A 25860-nucleotide genomic window follows, 5' to 3' on the forward strand; every position below is an offset into this window, starting at 1 on the left:
CTTTTGTTCCTGGTGCTTTTATTTGGAGGTCTCTTATAGCGCAAAGCTCCTCTATACCAATATCATATCCATGAAGTTATCTTCACTTTCTACCCTTGGCCTTCTTTGCAAAGCTTATGGTAGGGTATTCGTCGTGGGGCACCAGTATGCACATAAATCCCGTATGACAGGTGCAACACGGTCATAGCTGAATAGTGAGGCGAATATCGCTCGATGGAGACCGGCCTCCCGAGTAAGCTTGTCATTCTTGCTTAAGATATCTTCTACCCATTCCCAGTAGAACTCTGTGTAAGAGAAGCCCCCGTTTGCTCGAAATGCACTGCTCCACTGCACTGAACCGTTGCATATACGATCGCTGAGAAGCGTGAATGGAGTCTAAGGAGTGTTCTGATCATGATGCGAAGACTTCAGCAACAGTACATGCGAGTTTTGTTGGTCTTTGCCAGATCTCGGTTGTCGAAACATAGCTAGTTGGTGAGGTACCACATGAGTCCATTGGAGGATGTGAGCTGTAGGGTCATAAGGAGGGACATCGATTGCTTAAGACCCAGTCAACGATGGATACGCCTGCAGAGTAATGCCATCACTTTGAGTGCCCTTCGGATCCTCGAGGATGGTGACTGTCCATTTCTTGAAGCACTTAAAGAAAGCCATGGCCACAAAAGGATGGGAAGCGCGATCGCAAGTGTCTGACGATGTACGCAAAGCCTAATCGCTTTTAGTGGACCCTACCACACACAAAAGTGGAGGAGTCCAAGCGCTTAGGACGTTCACGTTCTTCTCTTCGTGAGCCACAAAATGCGCAAAGTCTAACCGCTTTTAGTGAACCCTATCACGTGCAGAAGTGGAGGAATCCAAGCGCTTAGGACGTTCACGTTCTTTTCCTTGACGTCGACAAACACGCAAAGCCTAACTGCTTTGAGTAGATTTTCCCACAATCAAGAAGTGGAAAAATCCAAGCACTTAAGTCGTCTACGTTCTTCAATTGTCACCAAAACCCTGAAAAAGAAATATATATATATATATATGTATATGTTGAAATGCGTATGAAATTGTGCAACATTAAATAAAGAAAGGGGGGTAACGTCATAAAAAAGAGAGAGGAAAAAATATATATTTTCACAACTGTGCAACATCTAAAGAAGAAAAAAAAAAGCAATTACGTCATGGCATATGAAAAAAGAATGATTAAAGGATGAGTCATGGAACTAATAGATCATGCTTGATTAGCTCTACACGTACATGCATATTATGTCAAAAGGTGGGCCAGTGAAGGAAAGATCAAACAGCCTACCTTGTGCTACCAAGAGCTTGCGTCAAATCAAGGTCCCTGAAGAAGTAACACACTAGTAGCAGCAAGCCTATCACCAAAGCCCTGAAAAGGAAGGAAAAAATATATATATATTTAAAACAAAGTTTCAGAATGCGTGTAACCACGAAAAATGTACGGTACGGAAAAAAAAAAAGAAAAAAAAAAAAAGGGGCAGCGGCATCATCGTCATCAGAAGAAGAAGAAAGAAGGGGGCATGTGAGAGAGAAAAAAAAAAGGAGTGAGCCATGCTTTGGACGTCATCAGAAGAGGAAGAAGGTGAAGGGGAGAAAGAGACATGCGAACAATTCATTATGCTTCATGAGCTGCATGTGCATCTAATTAAGGTGGGAAGGTGAATCATGGAAGTATGTCGCACGCATATATATATATATATATATATATGTATATATAAAAAGGATGAATCATGATTTGGGACTTTGGGTAATTGAGTCTGCACGTGCTTCCAATCATATACATGCATTGTCTTTATGAAATCATGGATGAGTTGGTAAAGTCATCATGACACATGTAAAAGAAATAATAATAAAATAAAAACTAATTAATAGAAGAAGACCAACAAGTTTACCTTTGCCGCTGCCAATTGCTCATGTCAACTCAAGTTTCCAGCGGAAGTAGCACCCAGTGGTAGCGGTTCCTGTCAGAAAATTGAAAAAAAAAAAAAAAAAAAAGTCTGTGAAAGGAATGAATGAAGACAAATCACCTTAATTGCAAGATATTATTCCGCAACACGAGGACAAAAGTCAACCAAGCAGGGAAATTGGGAGCCACAGCCGAGTCTGGAGCTGTTATTGCAGAAGGTTGGAAAGGTAAGTGTGAGGAGGCCTTTATTTATATTGAAAGGCTAGAGTAAATTTCCTAGTTGAGACTAGGAAAATATGGCGGGAATCCAAAATTTCCTGTTATATATGGCACCAATATATGTGATCTTTATATTGATTGTTGAAATTTTGTGAACAAATATCTCATTTGAAAAAATTAAGGATTTATTTCATAAATATTTAATAAAAAATATACTTCTATATTATGGTTTTTGTCACTTGTTCATTTGGAGTCATTGCCATATTTACAAAATTAAATCCTGATTATAAGAGGATATCTAAGTTAAATCAAGTTTTCGGGAGACTCTCTACAATTTTAAATCAAGATTCCAAGGGAATCTCTACAACTTTGGAGTTCTAGAAGTTGGCTACGGTAAAGCAAAGCGCTGCGTCAAGTTTTGATAAAAAAAAAAAAAAGTCAAATTCAAACTTCAAGTCACACCTCCAACACGTGACAACATGTTTACTGCGCACCTTGAAATGAGGGCATTTGTAGACACCAAAAAAATTAATGAAAATAAAATTCATTAACTAATTCGGTCAACACTTGAAATTATGACCGAACAAATTTAGTCGGCATGTGGGTCCCACAAAATCTGCATGCGGCTTATGAGTAAGCAAAACCAAGCAGACTCAGGGAATGACACGTGGCGGCATACGAAAGGCCCAATGCCAATAAATAAATTTGTTCCGACTTAAATCACTTAATTAGTTGATATTAAGGCGAATCAATTAAATTAAATCAATTGATTCCGAGTCAAATCAATCAAGTATTAAATTTTGTCTGTTGATTAGATATCAATTTATTTAAATTGATAATCAAGATGAAAATCAGCCATCAAATTAATTAGATAATTCCTTAATAGTCGTGATTAAATCGATTAATTAAAACTGATTGATTTGATTATGCTATTAATGAAATACAATTAAAATCAACCATCAAATTGATTGGCTAATTCCTTAATAATCGTGATTAAATAAGTTAATTAGGGCTGATTTATTTGATTATGTTATTAAGGAAAATGCAATTAATTACGTGTCATCAAGGCATTCCAAATTGAGAGAGACGCCGACACTATAAATACTCCCTCTCAAATCAAGAGAAGGACTTGGGCCGAAAAAGAGAAGAAAACACTCTCAAAATTTCTGAAGCCTCCCAAGCTCGTGAGGAACCATCAAGCTGTCAAATAGTTGGTTCCTCACCAACCTCAAGTCAAAACGTTCGTCACGTGTCGACTCTCATGACCATCGTACAACTCAAGATCAATTGTCAAGCCCTTAAGTGAAATTCATCGTCGGAGATAGAATCAGAAGATTACCAAAAATTGTAACCCGCACTTAAATTAATAAAGTTATTATTATTGTACACGTGTCTACATTTTGTTTGTTTTCAGATTCCCGTGTTTACAGTTTCTATTTGCAATCGACAATGATTGAGTTTGAAGCTTGATCAAGATTGTGGTTTTATATATTACTTATCCGATCCTAATTGTCATTTATTTGGATTTCCTTTTAATGAACGCCATATTAAAAAAAAAAGTGCAAAATTGACGGAAAAAATATAGAGTAGAAAAAAGAAAATAAAAATAGCATTTTGACCAAAATATCTACGAGTGTTTAACAGACAAAATTGATGGAATGACTAAAGTGAAATACGATGTTTAAATTGAGTAACTGAAGTTATATTTTTGAAAAGTGAGTGACCAAAATGTTAAATGAGTAAAAATTCATTCACCATTTATATAATTCTGCCTTCTTTTATCTCAATTTTTTTCCTTTTTTTATTTTTATTTTTTTTTATTGTCAATATCAAATTCTTTACCGATTAGGAGAAGAGATTAGCCAGTCACAGGGCGTAGCCGAGCCGAGATAGTCCTTTGCCATCCCGGGTCGGACTAGTCCGACGGTCAGACCGCCCGACCCGACCGAAAGGCCTTTAGTTTGAAACTGCTGGTGCTTAGAATTGAATGGCTGGGAGAAAACCACAACATCACTGAGAAACAAGACCAGAACTCAACTCAGCTGGCTTTGCAATTCTGGAGTTTCAGGTACGAATGCACTACCCATCTTCTCCATAGCCTCATTCCTCTTGTTTCTGGTCTCTACTTAAAGCTTTACTCTTTTTGTAAAGATGAAAACTTTACTACCAATTATCTAATCCCAAGTTGTAAACTTTACCAAAGAAAGATGCAAGCTTTAATCACCCTGCCATCTAGAGCTGAAACCTGGATAGTCCCCCAGTTGGGTTCTTGTAAACTCAGTACTCGGAGAAGGAGAAGAAAAAAGATGTGGGGTCTTGCTTTTCCTGTTTGCTATGGTACAGCTAGTGCAGTTTTCAAATTTGGTTTTGGATGTGGGAGTGTTTCTAGGTACTCTGGACTTAGACTTGCTAGCAATTGTGAGCCCAACAAGGGCTCTTCTTTTGTGTCGGCTTGGGCTTTGGAGGAACAAGCTATTGGGAATGAGATTAGTGTAGACAAATCGCAACATGGGTTGTTAGGGGAATGTGAGAGCAAGGATGTTGTTGTGGAGGGAATTGAGGAGAGTGAGATTGTTGATGTGCGTGCGCTGGCATCGAGCTTACAGTTTGCGAAAACAGCAGATGATGTGGAAGAGGTTCTGAAGGACAAGGGTGATTTGCCTCTTCAAGTATTCTCATCCATGATCAGGGGTTTTGGGAGAGACAAGTTTATGGATTCCGCATTTGCTGTTGTTGAATGGCTTAAGAGGAGGAAGGAAGAAACTAATGGTATGATTACCCCAAATTTATTTATCTTTAATAGTCTCTTGGGTGCAGTGAAGCAGTCTAAACAGTTTGGAGAAATGGATAAAGTCTTGGCTGATATGACGCAGGAAGGGGTGGAACCGAATGTTATAACTTACAATACTATAATGGCAATTTATGTAGAACAAGGACTAAGTAGTAAGGCCCTTGATGTTCTTGAGGATATTCAGAAGAAGGGCTTGATTCCATCTTCAGTGACCTACTCTACAGCATTGCTGGCTTATCAGAGAATGCAAGATGGAGTTGGAGCCTTAGAGTTCTTTGTCGAGGTCAGAGCAAAGTATCGTAATGGTGATATATGTAAAGTTTCAGAAGAAGACTGGGAAAATGAGTTTCTAAAGCTCGAGAACTTTACAAAACGTGTTTGCTACCAAGTGATGCGGCGGTGGCTTGTGGTGGATGATAATTTAAGTATCAGTGTGCTAAAACTTCTAGTAAAGATGGATAATGCTGGGGTACCACTTGGTCGGGCAGAGCTTGAGCGCCTTTTGTGGGCCTGTACCCGTGAAGACCATTATAATGTGGCAAAAGAATTGTATAGTAGGATAAGAGAAAGGCATTCTGAAATAAGTCTATCCGTCTGTAATCACGTTATTTGGGTGATGGGAAAGGCTAAGAAATGGTGGGCAGCTTTGGAGATTTATGAGGATATGCTGGACAAGGGGCCAAAGCCAAATAACATGTCATATGAATTGGTAGTATCTCACTTTAATATTCTTCTGACTGCTGCTAGAAAAAAGGGAATTTGGAGATGGGGTGTCAGGTTGCTCAACAAGATGGAAGAGAAAGGTCTTCAACCGAGAAGTAAGGAATGGAATGCAGTTCTAGTTGCCTGTTCTAAGGCTGCAGAAACTTCTGCTGCTGTCCAGATTTTTAGAAGAATGGTAGAACAAGGTCAAAAACCCACAATCCTTTCTTATGGGGCCTTGCTCAGTGCTCTTGAAAAGGGGAAACTCTATGATGAGGCTCACCAGGTGTGGGAACATATGATCAAGGTTGGTGTAAAACCCAACCTGTATGCGTACACAATCATGGCCTCAGTTTTCAGTGGACAAGGAAAATTTAATTTGGTGGAGACCATTGTTCAAGAGATGGTTTCATCAGGGATTGAGCCAACGCTAGTCACATACAATGCAATTATTAGTGGCTGTGCACGAAATGATTCAAGCAGTGCTGATGCATATGACTGGTTTGATCGGATGAAAGCTAACAATATTCCTCCAAACAATGTTACTTATGAAATGATGATCGAGGCTCTTGCTAAAGAAGGTAAACCAAGGCTTGCATACGAGTTATATTTGAGGGCTCAAAACCAGGGCATTCACCTCTCTGCAAAGGCTTATGATATTTTGGTCCAACCCTCAATGGTTTCTGGAGCTAGTTTTGATCTAAAACTCTTAGGGCCTCGTCCACCTGAGCAGAAAAAGGAAAATTTGCGAGGTAGAAAATCTTCTACCTAAAACTTTTGAAGAACTCAGAGATGTAAACCATTTGATACTTGATAGCTAGAGAGAGAGAAAGGAAATATAAGCCCTTGACAAACCAATGTGGAATTAGTTACCATGAGCTCTCTGTCCATCCATCTGAATGTACACCCCGATGTATAAATTTATTGATTTGTAAGTAACAGTTTACCTCACTCTTTAAATTTCTGATCTATTTACTTTCTTTTGTTCTTTTTCTGTTATACATGATTTTTATGCCTTCAGTAACCAGATCATTTCTCATAATTGTTGGGCTGCTTGGAATTGATCCTAAGCAAATGAATATCTAATTATCTACCAAACTAGTACTTTTGTGGAAGTGATCCATTGAATTTTGAAATTCCAAACTAACCCCATCATCCCCTTGAGCATATTTTATATACTTGTCTTACCAAATATGGATTAAAAACATAAGAGAGACGAAGATAAAAGAACTACATGTTTTTATCTCTAAATATGGATTAAAAACATAATAGCTTTATCCACATTGTAACCTTACTGATTTTGAATGATTAGAACTGGTGAATGCATTATACCTACTGCAGGTGGAGCTGAATGCTCTAGGCCAACCTGATTGTTTATAATTATATTTCCAGCCTCTGGAACCTTGTGTTTGGAAGAATGCATTTAGGTCAGTTCTAAATTGAATTCTCTGATAAGTTAGTCGGGCAACCTAATTGGTTGTTAATTATTATTATTTTTAAAACATGTGCTAGATATGCACTAATACTAGTAAAACAGACCCTAAAATTATCCATTAGATATATTACTCCTTACTTATTATGTGCTTGTTATAGAATGATTTTTGTGTTGGAGTATATTGCTTTCTTCAGTATTGCACATTTTCTTTGATTTGATAAGGAATGATAATGTTTAACTACTGAGTATCATCTTGACAAAAAACAATAATTTCTTGTGGAAGAAAAAGTTTGCAAGGTTAAAATATACAAATGCAATCATGGTTAAGCAACTTAATAGAGTTGAGAACCTGTAGTTCTGATTCTCTGATTGTATTTACTTTCGAAAGAGAGACTCAAAGTCTGAGCACTGAATAAGCTGAACAGTTGAGCATATTGCCCTGGTCACCAATCATGCCCAACATGTCCCTCATTAACTCTGACAAATCAAGATTTATGATGTTACCCATTTATTATTCTCTTTTGTTTGTTGATCATTTTTTAGATTTTCTGTCTCTTGTTCTCTTTTCTATATAGTTCCAGTCATGGGTTAGGTTGTGAACCCATTCTGCTGTTATTACTGAACGTCGTATTAGGTCAAATATCAGTGACAACTTTACATGTAGGAATTTATGATGATGGTATTGTTCAAGAATATCTCATATCTCTAAGGCCAGGTCATGTCTGTTTATCTTTTTTATGCTTGAGCCTTGTTTCTTTGTACTGAGAGGTTTACTCAGCTGGCAAATCATAAGAAATCTACTATGTGTAGTTCAGTTCTAATTTTCTCGAGATAATCTCTGGGAGATCTAGAGGTAGATAACTATTCTAGTGCTCAAATTTATTAATTAATTTGTTTTTAATGTTTTCTTTAACATATTTGCAGAAAATATAGTGATACATGCAAATTCAATACCAATTTTATTATGTAAATTATGAGATGAACTCCCATCAATCAAGGAGGAATTATCTAAATTGCATGAATTTCAGGTCAATTATGAGCGTACTAGAATGCCCAGAATCGATTGTTTGGTTATTGAGTTATTTAGTGCTGTACAGGCTGAAGTTTACATTGTTGGTGGATCATAAATCGTAAATTGACATTAGAGAGTGGAGATAAATAATTGTGCATGAACATTGGACAAACTCGATATTATAGTCATTTCATGTCTGCAACTGAGAGAGTAGTGCCTGTGCTAGTAATTACTTTTGTGTTTTGATCTATAATCAAACATGATTCAGAAGTAAGAGGTTTAGGTAGCTGGCAAATGATAAGAACATCTTTCTTGTGAAGTTTAGATATATCTTCTTAGAATTCTATGAACTTTAGCTTCACTTTCTCCCAAATATTTTACAGCTCAAAGGTAGAGGGAATGTATTGAACCCAGATATAGTAATAGATGCAAATTCAGAATTACCAACTACGGTCAGGCTTGAGGTTCCTTTAGAAAAGAAAAAACTGTCAGGCCCATGGTTTGTTCCCAGGTGGTCTGGGGTTTAACGGATCCCCTATTTTTTACTTTTTAGACAGATCCATGAAGCAGGGGTTGCAAAATGAAAAGCTGACTTCAAATTTGTGTATATCAGATAACCTCCAGTACTCAAGTTGGAGTTATCTGCATCGTCTGAGATCTTGCAGTAATGATTTGCATATTTACAGATTAGAATGCCCGGTAGCAATTGATTGGGCATATTTAGTTCTCTACCAGATATTCTTACGTTGTTGCGGCTCATAAATGGTAAGTTGACCTGGATTGTCTAGGGAATTTGTATAAATATTGTTTCAATCTATTTAGTAATGTATTCTTTCACATTTTGTAATACTCATATATTCTCTGAACAGTTGCTGCACTTTCTCCCAAAATATATTATAGAGCTCATTTGTTTTGTTTTTGTTTTTGTTTTTTTTCCCTTTGCTTTAGCACATGATTCGACTATAACATATTGACAACAATCTAGGTACATATTCAGATTTGAAACTGGCATCACATTTGCAAGATATATCAGAACCTCCACCACTGAACTGTGGAATTATCTGCATATTGTGTGACCTTAAGGTAGCTATGAGCATATTTATAGATTAAAGAATGTCCTGCCACTCCTGTAGCAACTGATTTGTCATTGAGTTATAGCATTTAACTATCTACAGGCTGACTTTCACATTGTTTTAGTTAATCATAGAAATGATTTTGATAGTCTAGGTATGCTCTGACTAGAATGTTTTTGGTATTTACCCTGTCCATCAAAGAAAACCTTCATATAAGTGGTATATCCCAGAGGGACTTTGTTGAGAATATATACATCCCACACCCATGTGGGATGTATATATTCTCAACAGACTTGGTGATAAACTACCTTAAATAATATTAACAGAAAGAACATTAGAGAGAGTTGACTGGAAATCTATATGCACAAAATCAATGATCTTAAAAATGTGATTTAATTCAGCAGCAACAGCACAGAGAGAGAGAGAGAAGGAAAAGCCCTTGTGATACTAATCTGCATAATATACAAAAATAGTAAGTGTGCTTGTGTGTCTGTGTTCACACATGTAGGTGTGTGTTGATGGCTTTATATTTGCATTTTGTTCCTTGGACAAATTGATGAACGACGATGATGGGACCGGTTAAACCTTTACTGTTTACTCTTTATATTTTAGATTCTAGAATATATCCTGTGTTGGATTTCTAAGAAATCAGTTATGTAGAGGAATGGTGGATAGTCTTGTACTAGCCATTTCTGTCTTCACTCTGAACTGAATTTGTTGAAGTAGGCTATGACATGTGGTCACATTCATGAGCTCTTAATTTACTGATTTAAATGTAGTTTTCCCAACTTGGAGTATCAAATGAGCATCTAATTTCTACAAGAACTTTAGGTTGATATCTTTTGTTCTATCATTAATTTGAGCTTTTAACCCTGATGATGTGAAAGCCCAAACTCCACAGGTATATTCTGTGTTTTTTTTTTTTTTTTTTAAATTAAGTTGTCATTTTCTTTTCAAGTTCTGAATGGCAAGAGCAAATAAAAGGATGGTGAGTTGTTTTCCTATTTACCTCACCTTTGAAGGCATGTAAAAGATAATTTGAAGAGATTTACATGTAAAACAAGCTAGATCCTAGGCTAATATTTTTTCTCATAGTGGATTTCCTTATAATTTCACCCCACACAAGTTGACAGCCCAATGAAGCATCCAGCTTCATAACAGTATGCATGAGTATTAGACATGTTTTCTACCATGGTATTCAGATTAATTCTTATGGTGATGATTCTCAATCTTTATATGGACAATCATTTATGTATGGAAATACATCTTCAATTACCTGACTACCATGGTAATTCTTGAGTTGTTGACTCTGGTTTTCTCCTGTAGTTCTGTAGACAGCATCTGTGGCACGTTCAAGAACTCCTTTTAAGTGGCTCAAGCGTACAAGCTCAAGAAAAATGACAAAGCGGTAAAAAGAATTAATATTTACCTTTTCTGAGAGGAAATATTTACCATCATCTTCAGAATAATAATAATAATACATAGTTATTTACCATGCCTCTCCCCCACCTATTAGGGGTTTAAGTAGAGTTGTTCAGCCGTCTTTGGCAAGCAGACAAAGAAGGCTTAAAGCACCGATAAGAGGTCTTTGACAAAGCTGAATAAGGTAAATCGCTGATTGAAATCATAATTACTTCTCTGCAAACGAGTTAGATGATCATATACATTACCCTAAAGTTTGATGAACAGAGATTGAGGAGTAAATATTAGATGAAAATGCTAGACAGTCAAGTTTTAAAAGGAGGTTTAACTGGCTAGTTTAGCCAATTGTCCATCTAACTTGGCCAATTAATTTTATTCGTTTCTTTACCATGGAATCTTCTGAATTAATCTTATTCGTTTCTTATCATGGAATCTTCTGTTTCCAACTTTGTTAATATGGTTCCTATTATCTCCTGATGCATCAAGTATTGATTTTGACGTTGAGTAGAAAATATTTTTTGGTTACTCCTTGGTTCCTCTTTTTGTTGAGGGTACAATTTACTGTTTTTGTTGTGAAGGATGGCAAACAGTTCTAATTTAATATTTTAATGGTTCCATTTCTTGGTTATAAAGGAGAAAGCATATACTCCAATTGGCTTATGTTGAAATCATATATTTAGTTATTTACTTTGCATTCAAGCAACTCCTCTGCTTACATTTTTTTTTTTTTTTTGTGAGGGTTGCTGATGGAAAAGGGAACTTAGGTGAAAGTGCAGAAATCCAAGAAGCTCATTTGGCTATGCCCTTGTTTTTCATTCGTATCGCGCACTGATGAATGGAAAGGGAAAAACACGTATTAGGTGTCCTCCCTCCTGAGAGGGTTGAAGTCATAGAGGGGGAACTAGTCTTTGAGGAATAGGCCCAATTGGAAACTTGCTTTTACTCCGGCCAGAAATCCTGTTTAAGTAAGTTCTGCTGACTAGGAATGTTGTAAGTTGTAACTTACTCATAGTTTTTTTTCACTACAAGTCGTATCTGGAGCTGCTTCTTTTCCTCCTCTACTGTTATGCTTTGACATCCAATTTCTTCCTTCATGGGCCCTAGGAGAAAGCATTGGAAAAATTCGAGGAAACCACAAGCCAAGAAGTAACTGGTAACATGAATTTGTCAGTTACATATCGTGATTCTCTGACTTTCCTTTTTGTATATTATACCATCCTTCTGAGCATTATATTATACCATACTGTGACTTCATGATGGCCTGGTGGCTTCATCTCCTTTTTATATATTTTTCTTTGTTTGATTGGCAAGCTTATGTGGAAAGAAGTTGGATATTTAAATATGAACATCGTGAAGGAAGAAGCTTGTGAAGGTTAGACTTATTTAGCTATTCCAGACTTGATTTATATAGGCAAAGCTGCAAAAGTTGAACAAGCTTGTGAAGGTTAGACATTTAGCAGTAGGAAGAGTAAGTTGCTGGTGTAGGGTCACTTACTCTTTCTATCTAGGATACTGATGATAAATTAGCAGTTGAATTTCGTATCAATACCCATATAACCATCATGAATCTAGCCAAGTTGCTAATTACTCTCACCCAATTTTAGTGCTGACACTGTTAATTCACACACACACACACACCAAAATATTTTATAGAATCACCATCCCTTGCCATCTGTGATACAATTGTTAGTTCCTAAATGATGTTTCTTTACTGGTACGTTTGTTTACGATTATGAGGTTTACAGAGTGATGATGTGCAGCATTTGATATAACAAAATGAAAGACAAGTGCAAATTTAATGATGTTTTTGTTGCAAAACTTTGAGCTAAGAGCATTCTGTTTCATGTGAGTAATTTATGTACTAAGTCGTCATTTGGGGATGCATACATGATCAGACAGTCTAATCATTTTTTCTTTCTTTTCTTTTTGGGTGTTGGGAAGAGTAAAATGTTCTTGTTTAAATTTCTTATGAAGGCTATATCTTGAAGAAGGGGTTTGTGAGGTTTAGTAATTTCTTGTGTAGTTAGTTGTCTGCGAAAGTAATTTAAAGTCCAATTTGCGTTGCTGGTCATGATCAACTCTTTACAGTATGTTGGTTCAAAAATCTGGTGTTAGGGCGGAAGCATGCCATCAATTTTACTAGGTGTATGTTTAAGCTAGCAGATGACTTTCAACTTTTCAGATAGGTTTTTAATATACCACTGGTAATAGTTGGGAACCTGGTGATCCACCTTGTGCCTGGTAAGATTTTGAGGAAGGCAATTTGTAGAGAATGTGCGTCTGGTTTTGGTACAGATGCAACAATTATTTCATGCACAAAGTCGAATCAACAGTTATGCTTGTGATAATGATACTTTGATTTAGAGAGGTGTAGACTGTGTTGCTTCTTAGTTCATGTTGTGGTTGATGCAGGATTCTCTTATTACCAGTAACTTTATGTTGGATTCTCTTAGATAGGTGAAGAGTAGAGAATGTTGGTTTAAGTTGGTACAGTTACGACAAGCATTTCCTAATCAAAATTGTAGCACCAGATGTGGTTGTGAATAACCTGTGATAATGAGTATTTCATAGTCATCTATACTAATTCTCACCCAAACTTAATAATTATATTGCTGAGGAGATGGATAGTGAAAATTGAAGACTTGAGATTCCAAAAATTACATTTAGTTGATATACTGAATTTTGATTATACTTGTTAAGCATAATAAAATTATGGGTCATCTATGTGGCATTGAAATTTTTCGAGTGGGATGAAGCCTTACAGCATTTATATTAGTATATATTCCGAATGAGTGTGCATCTATTTCTCCTTTGTAGATTCATGAAGTGATTTCAGCGGGGTCAATACTCACTTAGCTTTCATGCATTATTTTTAATCGATCAGACTGTTTGGTGATGCCACCACACACTACTCACTACTCACTTAGCTTCAATGGATCATCTACTCCCAACTTTTGCTGCGTCATCATCAGTTTGAGTTCCAAGTGATCATGCTTAGTCATAGTCATTGTTATAAAACACGAAACAGGGTAGTGAAATGTAAAAGAGTGTAATGTGTTGCCAATTCATTTGAATCTGACCCTTTGATTATATATTAACATCTTTTAGTAACCCAGTAGAGAGAAGAAAATATGACAAGCAAGAGATGCTTTATGTATGTATATAACATAACTGTACTAAGAGTTTCTTTTCTTTCTCTGTTGTTAAATATGTTTCTCTTTCGATCTGTTTCTACATTCCTTCTGTGGCGTTGCCACATAATTGAGGACAAGGTCCGTTTGTGTGTGGCACATTTTTGATGATTTTACCATACCTTGTATAAAATAGAGAATAAGGATCTGATGCCTCCTCCTCATGTTACCTCTTTTTGTTTGTATAATCTTCCGCATGCTTATCAATTAAGTATGAAATTTGGCCATACCTGACAGATAGGACTGGTATATTGTTTAATTCTATACAAGAGCATATGATGACTGAAGATTCTGCCTAGAATGCACATGTATATGTAAGAGAAAGCTCAGAAGGGTGTTGCAGGACTCATCAAATCCCAAAAATCAGGGACTTTGTCATCGTAATTACAATCAATATTATCCTATAAGAGTCATTCTAAAATAAATCAGTGAAAAATCATTCCTTTCTAGGTTTCCTATATAGTATAGATCTATCAATGGTGGTTCTGCATGAAGGATCAGCCTAATGCTCAAGTTGAGTTGCAATATTAGCCAACGATGACTGCATATTTGTACCAGTGAAGCTATCAAAAGAACAATCTCTAGTAGTAAAGTCTCTGGTTTAGTCTACAGTTGTAAAATCTGGCTGAATACCAAAGAACAATCTATATTAGTATTGTTATATATAGATATATATGTGTATTCTTTGTGCAAGGCTCTCCCAAAAAGCTTCAGGTTACGCCTTAGAGTTTTAAAACATTGGGTAAGATAAACTGGGCGTTAATAACTAGCATGAAACCCTCAAATTTTCTTTCAATCTATTAAAAATAGAAGACAAATGCATACCCCTCACATGTGTGTTTAATTATGTGCTAGATTAGCTTCTGGTTTTGCATTTGTTATACATGTAAGACAATTTATATTGGACACAGAATATTATTATTGTTTTATTACCCGATCGCATCTAAATTCTGCAGATCCACCACCCACGCAGGGACAATTAGTACCACATTTTTGACCTGATTAGTGCTTGCAATCTCTATGTATTGGTATCAATATACCTATTTGACCTAACTATCATCATGAGTTGTTTCCAGTGCTTAACACTAACTAGGTTCGTTGCTTTCTAATAGTTCAAGAAAATCTTTCCTTTGCTTGCTTGCACAATCAAAGCCCCAAGCTTCTCATGGTGCCCCTAATGCTTCAAATTCATAATGTTCCTTCCCTTCCTCTCTGTACTTCTCTGATTGCGCTAGTTATCCTAGTTCTATATTGGAAGAGATTGAAAAGCAGCCATACCTCAAGTCTTAGTCTGCCCCCAGGTCCGCGGAAGCTACCCGTTATAGGAAACTTGCTTCAGTTGGTAGGCTCGCTACCTCATCATTCTCTAAGAGACTTGGCCAAGAGGTATGGACCAATCATGCACATCAAAGTGGGACAAGTATCAGCCGTAGTGATTTCATCTCCGGAACTAGCTGAAGAGGTGTTGAGGACACATGAGACTGCCTTCTCGCAACGCCCCACTGTTTTTGCTATTGAGGTTTTGTCTTATGATTTTTCAAGTATCCTCTTTTGTCCTAATAATGATTACTGGAGACAAATGCGCAAGATTTGCGTGTCGGAGCTCTTAAGTACAAAGCGTGTGCATTCTTTTGCATCAATAAGAGAAGAAGAGGCATGGAATCTTGTCGAAACAGTTTATTCTTCAGCATCACAGCCACAGCTAGTGGTCAACCTCAGCGAGATGATTTTCTCCATGCAAAACGGCATCACTGCCCGGGCAGCCTTGGGGAAGAAGTGCAAACATCAACAAGAATTTACCTCATTGATCGATGAAATCAACCAGCTTGCAGGAGGCTTTGCAGTGCCAGATTTGTTCCCTTCTCTCAAATTCCTTCGTCATGTCACACGTTTCAAGCCTGCCCTTGAGAAAATACACGGCAAAATGGACAGGATGCTTGATGAAATCATCAATGATCATAAAGTGAAAAGAGAATCATCAGCTGGTGATGATCCTCTGCAAGAAGATATAGTTGATGTGCTTTTACAACTTCAGGAGTGTAGTTATCAGATCCAGCTTGATGTCAAAACCAAGCATATCAAAGCTATCACAATGGTAAGAAATAAAGATTGCAGTCTTGTTTCTAATATGTTAGCAACTAATGGTACTTAATCTGCAATAGATGTAACTGAGCAGATAATTAACCTTGGATTTGAAGGACACGTATACTTCTGGAAGTGAAACTTCAGCAACTACCACAGAATGGGCAATGGCAGAACTAGTGAGAAATCCAAGAGTAATGGAGAAAGCACAAGCTGAGATACGACAACTTCTTGCAGGCAAGAAGAAAATCCATGATGCAGACATTAAAAAACTAGACTACCTGAAATTGGTCGTAAAGGAAACTCTACGGTTACACCCTCCTCTTGCCTTAATCGCAAGACAAGCCACTCAGACATGTAAAATTAGTGGATATGATATACCATCTGAAACCAAACTCCTGGTCAATGCTTGGGCAATTGGGAGAGACCGAAGGCATTGGGGGCGCTAGTGCTGATTGCTTTGAGCCTGAAAGGTTCCAAGGTTCTTCCATTGATTTTAAAGGGACCAACTTCTAATTTATTCCATTTGGGGCTGGTAAGAGAATCTGTCCAGGCATATCATTTGGAACTGCATCAGTTGAGATTGCACTTGCTCAACTGTTGTACCACTTCAACTGGAAACTCCCCAATGGGACAAAATTAGAAGAGCTTGACATGACTGAATCAATGGGAATGAGCGCAAGGAAGAAGAATGACTTGAAAGTTATTGCCACTCCTTACATTCTGTAATGAAACAATTAGCTTCTCTTTAAAGTTTTTCCAAATGCATTTACTACTCATTGTTTTAATGTATCTCTTATGTGCTTCTAACAAGGACGCTTTGAATAATATCTATTTACAAGAGGATTGTAAATAGGCTGTATTGTAGACATTCGCTTGGAATAAGAGTCATTTATGCTGGGACAAATTCTATGTACTCCTTGACCCATGCATTGTACCTGAATAAATGTAAATGTTCAGTTTTCTGTTACCTGAAGTGAGCATTTTTCCAAAAAGTCAATGAAGTCGGAAATAATTTGGTCATCTAAATTGTACAACCAATAAACTTTGTTGAAAAACAGCATGATGTTAATCAAATGACAAAACAATTTGGCAGGAATGATTCTTGAGGGGAAGAAAGACTATATGGTTTTGATTGCTAAATTGCATGGAGGGTGGATGACATTCACAATATAGTTGTTGACGTCCAAAATCTAACCAACTGTACAAGGAAGCCTTATGGATCTAGCTCCAGCATTTCTATTTTTATACATTTTGTATTTTATAAACTAGATTCTTTGAAGTATCTAAAAAAAAAAAAACTAGATTCTTTGCGAGTTGTAACTACTGAGTTGATGAGTTGTCTATATTGTCATATTCCAATTGAGCATCTACATAATTGGTTCCAAGAATCAACACAACTAACCTATACCTTTGCTTGCAATTAAAATCAAATGAAGCCCCAAAAGATAAGAGCTTCTGTGATGGCGCCCCTACTGCTCCAAATCCAAAATATTCCTTCCCTTCCTCTCTATACTTCACTGGTCGCCCTAGTAATCCTGGTTCTTTGTTGGATGAGATTCAAAGCCACTCATATCCCGACACTACTTAAGTTGCCCCCGGGTCCAAGGAAGCTACCAGTTATAGGAAACTTGCTTCAGTTGGTAGGTGCATTACCACACCACTGCCTAAGAGACTTGGCCAGCAAGTATGGACCTATCATTCACCTCAGAGTGGGACAAGTATCGGTTGTAGTCATTTCATCACCTGAATTAACCAAAGAGCTGTTGCAGACCCAAGAGGCTATTTTCTTGCAGCGGCCTACTAGTGATCTTGCTGTGACAGCTTCCTCCAATGCTCTTTCAGGGGTCTTTTTCAGTCCCTACAATCATTTCTGGAGACAAATGCGCAGGATTAGTGTTTTGGAGCTCCTAAGTAGAAAGAGAGTGCTGTCCTATCGATCAATAAGAGAAGAAGAGGCATGGAATCTTGTTCAATCAATTAAGGATCATTATCAAACCAAGCTTGGTCATCTTAATCTTAGTGAGGTGATTTTCTCCATGCAAAACAATGTGCCTGCCCGTGCAGCCTTAGGGAAGAAGTGCAAACATGGAAAGGAGTTTACAGCATTGATCAACGAGTCACTGCTCCTCGCCGGAGGCTTTGCCCTGGCTGATTTGTTCCCTTCCCTGAAATTCCTCCCTTATCTCACAGGTATCAGATGCCCTTGAGAAAATAAACAAAAAGGTCGACCGGATTCTTAATGATGTCATTAGTGAACATAAAGATAAAACAATTAGCAGAGCTCATGATGCTGCCGATGAACAAGAAGATGCTCTTGTTGATGTCCTTCTTAAACTCCAAGACGCTGGTGGGCTTCAATTTGATCTCACAACAGCCCACATCAAAGCTGTAACCCTGGTTAGTATTTTTATATAATTCTCATTTATATTATAAGCTAACTATTTACCGAATGTAAAGTAGGTTGTGTAACTTTCTCGGTGCAAGACTTGCTGGCTTCACATCCTCATTTTATACCAAATCACAACTTCTAAAACATGTATGGCTTTAGTTCATGTTAGACAATTACTAACCCAAAAAGCTTAGACAGTGTGAATAGGCCAACATTAATGTCAATCAATTAAGCTAAAAATGTCTATTGTTTTCTGATCAGGAAATGTATGCCGGTGGAAGCGAAACTTCAGCAACTACCACAGAATGGGCAATGTCCGAACTCATGAGAACTCCAAAAGTAATGCAGAAAGCACAAGCAGAAGTGTGACAAGTTCTTGCCAGGAAGAGGAAAATCTATGAGGCCGACATAGAGAAAATAGAATACTTGAAGTTAGTAATACGTGAAACTCTATGGTTACATCCTCCAGGTACCTTAATTGCAAGAGAAGCAAGCAGCAGCACTGAGATCATTGGGTATGATATACCAGAACAGACCAAAGTTTTAATCAATGTATGGGCAATGGGGAGAGATCCAACACACTGGGGTGCAAAAGCTGACAGCTTTCAGCCTGAGAGGTTCCAAGGTAGTGGTTCCATTGATTATAGAGGGTCCAATTTGGAATTTATTCCATTTGGAGCTGGGAAAAGAATATGTCCAGGCATAACATTTGGAACTGCAGCAGTGGAACTTGCACTTGCTCAACTGCTATATCACTTTGACTGGAAACTCCCCAGTGGGACCAAACTTGAACAACTTGACATGACAGAATCAGCGGGATGGAATACTAAGAGGAGGGATGATTTGTATGTTGTGGCCATTCCTTTTCTACCCTAATCCAAGTTTCTTTGCAAATGTTGGTTTGTCTCTGGCATTATTGATCCTTTAATTGTAGTTAACTAGAAATTATACCTGCGCTTTGCTGCGGAATTGTAAATAAATGATAACGATAAAATACAAAAGGAAAATTATTGCATTCTATTGAAACAGTGAAAGATTTTTTTATACAAAAACGTTAACGTAACAGAAGTGTATGAAAAAAATAGGTTAACAAAGTTGTCACTGAAGTTGGTTTAGAAATGCTAGTTGTACAACAGGTTTAGCAGCTTCAGTTGTAACTTTCCAAAAGGTTTAGTTCTAAGCCAGCGTAGCAAAAGTTGTTGCTGGAGCAGGTGTAAAAAAGTGGCTGCTCCAATTGTGGTTGACAAAATGTTGGAGTTGATCCAAACTATTAGTTACCTGCAAAAGGAACAGCATGTCTAAGATATAGCACTAAGCAAGAGAAAAGTGGTAATGGTAGGTTCAAAAAATGCTTGGGTCGGTTTAAAGATCATATTATCAATTTTACCAGCAGTCATTGCAGTTGCACAAAATGCTGGAGCTGGAATTGCTATCTCATTGATGAGTATAGATTTCATTGTTTCTTAAAGCTATAAAGAAGATATAGGATATGTCAGTATTTTCAAATTTATGCGGAATAGAGATATAGGTGAAGAGAATTAAGTGAACTGATCCAATTTCAATCAGACTTCTATGCAGAGGAAAGTAGAAGTTATATGGTGATTAGCAAACACTAAAAACAATAGCTAAAAAAAATAATGATAATACAGCAACAACCAAATTCTCACAACTTTGTTTTAGAAGGGGAAAAATGATTTCAACATACAGTTACCACTTCTTAGATACAGTCTAAGAAGGTATTATTAAATCATCACCTAGCTTTCTAGAATTTGAGACCAAGGGAAAAAGAAAACAACATATTTATGAACCTCCATTCCCATCCCTAGCCCTACCTCTCTAAATTCTAAAATGAATGATGTAGAAGAAGAGAAAAAGCTGGCCTTGAATTGTTAAATTTGGACACACAGAAAAAATAGCAGTTTATCTATCAAGTAAATAGCATAGTGCATTCTTGTGTTATAAATTACATCCGTACTCATTCCTGACACACAACATGAAAAATTCGTAACGTAATGATAAATTTTCAGAATTTTTTCATAATGAAAATATCAAACAGTACAGAAAGTCAAAACAATATGTGTTTATGATTGATATAGTTACTTTAAAACATCAGTAGTTTCATTTTCTATGGATACTATTCAGATTCATATACATTTTTATTACAGGAAAATCGAGAATGAGGTTGGTATCATTTGGGTTAACACGGTTATGGTAATTATATCAGAGATAAACAGTAATGCCATCGAATGTATCGACTTTATTAAAAGCACCCAAGTTTATGAACCAACCCCAAAATTCAATGCAACCCATCACAATTCAGCTTCAAACAAAGTAACCGAGATCCCAAAATTTGAAAAACCCACATTCCCAAATACAATAACAGAGAGGTATTGAGAGCTAAGTACCTGTGGAGATAGCACAAACTGGAAGTGGTGGTTTGTTAAGCTCCCCAAGACAAAGCTTTCTGTGCTGTGGGCTCTTTCTCTCCTGTTTTCCTTCAGGGTACCATTGCAGACTGTACGCATTTACATATTTATATTAATAGCAAGTCATGAACAATTGGATCAAGAACTGATCATGAATACTTTTACAGGCTACAGGTTTACAAAACATTATGATCAGAACATATAAACAATCACTGAAAACTGACAGTCCTTCCTTGCTTCCTTAACACAAAGGTGGGTAAACTGGAAACTAATATGTTGACCTGGCCTCCCAATAAGTATCTGGACTTTGTTCTCATTCTCAATAAAAAGGTTGATGCCTACCTTCTCAAGGTATAATGGATCATCCCTTTGCATGACGGACTGGTATGATATGTATAATAAAAGCTGGGAAGCTTTAAGGCTTTCCGACTACTTTTAGGAATCTAGTTCTATGCAATTAACCCTTAAATTATATATGATATGTATAACTTCCAGTCTTCCACCCCTATTTTACTGCTTGAAAAAAGAAAAAGAAAAAAAAAAGGAAAAGTAGTACTATAACATGATGGGATTAATTTGACGAGTGATGCATATGATTTCCAGATTGAATTATTAAAAGCAGGACTGAGATTTAAGGAGATTATCATATTTAGGTAGCAGATGATGCATAACAGCAGACTTTAAGATCATAGTTACGTTAGGATTGAAGAACAGCAGACTTGATGAAGCGTTGTCCAGTGGCATTTCACTCTCTTCATAAAAATTCTGGTTGCAGTTCTACATGTATGCGATCAACTCAACTATAACAATCCAAAACTCTCTGTTTCACTCTCTATACTACTCACTTCCTCTGCCTCCCACCATCTTAAACAGATATGGGGTTCCTCTACTTCACCCGCACCTTAATATTTTTCAGTACTCTATTTCCTAACCTTCTTCTCTTTCCTCACACTCAGAATCTTCACAGGCAAATCCATCGGAAACCCAAACTATGCACCAGTGCCAGGCACAGTCTTTCATCTGCTCTTCCACTACAAAAAAACTTTATGACTACCAAACCCGAGGGGCTAGAGGAACCCCAACTCACCAGACTCTGGCTTTGGACTTGAGTTTAATATACACAACTACTAAACAAAACGGAGTTTAATATAGACAACCCTAAAGAATCAATTAGATTTCAATCGATTAGTAAAAAATAAAAAAGCAAAAACAGATACCTTAAACCACTAACCCAAATTCGTCTTCCTCTCGACCAGAACAAAACCGAATAACCCAGCCCCCTCTACACGAACTGAGAAATGCTCTCACCATTTTTCAAACTATAACCCACCGATCACAAAACTGTTTGCATGAATAGCAGGATCATAATCAGGGAAGATGATAAGCAAAAAAGACGGAACCAAATCCAAATTCACAAATCAAAGGCAGGCAATCGAAAACAAACGCAGAACAAAGAACCCACTCTCTCAATCTTGGTTACACGACTGTAGAGATAGAAGAATTCAACGACCGAGCAGATGATGGCTGCAAAAGTAGAAGACACGGAAGAATCAGTAGTGGCACAATCGGGATCAACGATTTGGGTATTTGGGTGTTTTCCTTTGTCTCAGAGTTGCTGTCTCTCTCTCTCTCTCTCTCTCTCTCGATCAGTCTCTCTCGAAGCCTCCATCGCCCTTATTCGGAAAACAATGGCAAGACTGTAGTTGAGGCAAGTAGCGAGGGCAAAACCGTCACTTCATTTCGGGCCAAGATGAACAGTGTACAGTACCAACCGAGCTTTAGTATATTAAGAATTAGTTACCTTATCTGTTTCCAGCCAGACTGTTGCATGTTCGCGTTGTCTTTTGCTTTGGAGCTTTCACTTTGTTTGGTCGAATAAAACTAAATATGTCATATCATTGTTCTGAACTAGAAACGACAAAGTTAGGGACTCCAAACAATTAAAGAAAAAATAAAGGAGAGAACAGATTGCAACCCAAAACACCAAAGCGTACCACAATAGTGTTAGGAAAGACAATACTCGCAAATGAGGCATCCCAAGACAACTATATAAAAATGGAGGGAGTAACAAACTATGAGCTCCTCAGTAATGCACGCTAATCCAGCAATGCAGTGGAGGGGCCCCAACCTTCAAACAGCTCACATCCGGAAGAGGAAATGCCAATTAAAACAGGCACATCTTAAGTTATACTCTGCAGCGAGCACTAAAACTCCGTTTGGTTGACCGGAATGTTACAGAGAAAAAAAAATTGTACTAATTTTCCTTTCAAAGATGGAATGGAATTGATTTAGCATTTTCATTTGTGGTGTTTGGAAGGATTCAAGACTTGAGATTAGAAAATGGTTTGAGAGAATTAATTTGTTAATGATTTTCCAATAATGCCCAATCGAATTAAATACGGAATATTAAAAATGAATGAGTGGAGATATGAATTATTAATTGACCAGATTTTATGAGGGGCTAAACAAGTAAATTTTCAATTCCATTGAGTGAAGGTGGTATTTCTATTCCGCCTCATGGAATTGAACTCCGGTCAACTTATTTATTTTACTTTCCTTTCCAGACTTATGACTTAACCAAACACAACAATTTAATGGAATGGAAAACTATTTCATATTCCAGATTTGATTTCCTGGCTAACAAATGGGGCCTAAGAAAATCCTATTGGAAATGACATTAATTTAGAATTATGTTGAGAGTTATGGTGAAAATAATAGTGAGAATTATGATGAGGATAATGGTGAGAGTTAGTGGCTTTATAGGTTATGGGAGTTAGGAAGGTTTTAAGTTATTGTGCGTAACTGTCTAATACTTATATGCATTGTAATTGTCATACTTATGGCATCGTCTAATGTAGACCTGTATAAATAGGCTAGTCTAGTTGAGTAAGGTTGAGAAGAATATTTTGTAGAACTATTGTAAAAGTGAATTCCTTTATCAGGTATTTTGAGAGTCTCCTCCATATCTCTCTCTAGGAGCTCTGTACATGTCTTTGGACTGTACATTTTCCATATTGTATGTCATTCATGCATCATATCTCCCTACCCAAATTATTATTTTTTCTTATTTTACGGTTTCGCTGATATCCAACAAAATGATATCAGAACTCTAGCCTCGATCTTTTGGGTACGGTCAAAAATTGCTCATGTATGAGTATTATGGCGTCAAGTGTGCTGATCATGAGCGATGAGAAAGATGTGATGGTATCTTGGTGAGATAGTTGGAGTAAAATATTTGCTAGCTCCAAAACTATTAAAAGAATTGAGAATCAAAATTCTCAATGAAGATCTCAACGTACCTTGAAACTCAAAGGTTGCAAAGAGGTTGAAGAGTTAGAGTGACCGGCTATACAAAGACTTGCTCATGTTGTTGCAAGGTGGTGGAGGAAAAAAAAATCTGCGGTGCATTAACTATTGCTGATGGGCAAAAGGTGAAAGAAAAATGAAGGGGGGGGAATTAATAAAGAAAAAAATAGGGAGAGAGATATAAGCACAAGAAGGAAGAAAAAAAAGAAAGGGAGAGAGAAGATTGCGAAGAAGAAAAGAAAGGGAGTCCGAATGAGGGAGAAAAAAAAGAAAGAAAGGGAGGAATAGAAGAAAAAAAAAGGGAGAGAGAAATTAGTAAAGAAAGAAAAATAGAAGGGAGTGAAAAATATGGAGAAGAAAGAAGAAAATGAGGGAGAAAAAAAATAGATGGAGAAGAAGAAAAAGAACATAATGTGGTCCTCGGTGAAAGGGTAAAAGCCTCTGAAAGAAGGTAAATGGTTAAAATCCCTTAAAGAAGATGAAAGGGTTAAAGTAATGTAGGGTTAGCATCCCTAATAAACGTTGAAGGGTTTAATATCCCTAAAAGAAAGAATGAAGGGTATAAATCCCAAATGAAGCACGGTACAAATGGTGCCACGAAAAAGAGGCACAAAGGTGTCAAGAGAAAAATGATCCCTGGAAGTGGCAGAAGATGGCACAATAATGGTGTCAAGTTGACAAGGCACCCTAAATTGCACAATGGCGCAACGAAGATTAGGTGAAAGTTCCAAATAAAAGTACTCTCTGGTGGCCAAAGTCGATGAAGATGAAGACATGCAAGTTAGAGTTCATGGAAGCTCCAAGAGGCATGAAGGCCTTAAACTATTAGTGAGGTATGAAATGATCTCACATCAAAATGAGATAAAAAAGTTCTCTAAGTAGTGAGGGAGGAAAACCTCTCAAGACCTGAAGTGACTAGAAAAGTGTCACTAAAGCCAAGCAAATTAAGGTGCTGGTATTGTGTGAAGAAGATGTCAGTAATATTCTTGTTGTGTGAAGACAAGTACAAGAATGACAGCGATGCATGTCAAAGAGACAATGAAGCAAATTGAAGAAAGAAGGGATTGATTCATTGACGGTGACCATGAAGATGTGAAGGCAAAACTTTTTTTTTTTCCTACAAAAGAGGATCAAAGGGTTTCAAAGTACGTAATTATATGTGGAAAATGGAAATGCTATGTCAAGAGGTTGTCAAACTAAACCTCACATTTAGACAAGAATAATTTCACTAATTAATGATCTAACCATCTAGGTTATAATATAATGTATCTTCTACGCTCCCGTTTTCTCGAAGCATCTAGGCCAAACCCTAGGTTTCATGCATAAGTACGGCGGCAACTCCAAGGATCCTCTGGCTGTGAAAATGATGCTCTGGGTCAAGCCTTCAGAGACAGTGACTTGCAAAGCGGTGGTGTAGGTGGTAGGTATCGAACTCAGTTTTGGGTTTTAGGCACACTCGGGTTTTCGGTGAGAAATCGCAGAAGACCCTTGCTGAGGAGAGGCAATTTTGATCATCTTGTGGCTGCAGTGTTGGATCGGAGGCTCTGCGTCAGTGTTCCAGAGGAGGCGAGCGAATCTTACTTGACTCAGAGAAGATCGTGTTGTTGTAGCGGCGGAATACCAACACGTTGGTACTCGGTATGGATGCCATGGCTGTTCGGGTAGGGCGGCCACCGGACTGACTCTGTGGCCTCGGCGGCTCTAGCAAACTCATTAGGGTTTTGGTTCTTGCTGGTCTGGGTGCTGGGGCGAGGATATGGGGTAGTGGGTACGTTGGGCATTGTGTTTTAGCCTACTTTCCCTCATCCCTCCGGCTTGGGCTGGTTTGGATTGGACCTCTTGATGTGTTTGGTCTAGGTTGGCCTGGCTAGTACCTAGCATTTGGATTCTAGTCTTT

The 25860-nt window shown here is 37.4% G+C and overlaps 2 protein-coding genes and 1 long non-coding RNA gene across 7 annotated transcripts; 2 read left to right on the forward strand and 1 right to left on the reverse strand.

Moving 5' to 3' along the window:
• Positions 1-4062: 4062 nt before the first annotated feature.
• On the forward strand, positions 4063-6599 carry LOC112196763 (protein LOW PHOTOSYNTHETIC EFFICIENCY 1, chloroplastic). The gene is made up of 2 exons (XM_040514891.1): positions 4063-4199; positions 4335-6599. Exon 2 carries the CDS (start codon positions 4339-4341, stop codon positions 6394-6396), a length of 2058 nt encoding a protein of 685 aa, XP_040370825.1. The 5' UTR covers positions 4063-4199; positions 4335-4338; the 3' UTR covers positions 6397-6599.
• A 7579-nt stretch (positions 6600-14178) lies between these two features.
• Positions 14179-16771, forward strand: LOC112182067 (desmethyl-deoxy-podophyllotoxin synthase). Its single transcript, XM_024320496.2, has 2 exons — positions 14179-15852; positions 15956-16771. Exons 1-2 carry the CDS (start codon positions 14923-14925, stop codon positions 16286-16288), a joined length of 1263 nt encoding a protein of 420 aa, XP_024176264.1. The 5' UTR covers positions 14179-14922; the 3' UTR covers positions 16289-16771.
• Positions 16772-19225: 2454 nt separating this feature from the next.
• On the reverse strand, positions 19226-22327 carry LOC112183524. Of its 5 annotated transcripts, none has more exons than XR_002929917.2 (5): positions 22120-22327; positions 21875-21998; positions 20637-20746; positions 19619-19700; positions 19226-19509 (listed from the first exon to the last, which is right to left on the reverse strand). It is a non-coding gene; the product is annotated as an uncharacterized LOC112183524 (long non-coding RNA). The 5 variants fall into 5 exon arrangements; XR_005806844.1 differs by having other exon boundaries at positions 21354-21998; XR_005806841.1 differs by lacking the exon at positions 19619-19700.
• Positions 22328-25860: the final 3533 nt, after the last annotated feature.

Source organism: Rosa chinensis, chromosome 1, assembly GCF_002994745.2.
Source record: "Rosa chinensis cultivar Old Blush chromosome 1, RchiOBHm-V2, whole genome shotgun sequence".
Taxonomy (NCBI): Eukaryota; Viridiplantae; Streptophyta; class Magnoliopsida; order Rosales; family Rosaceae; genus Rosa; species Rosa chinensis.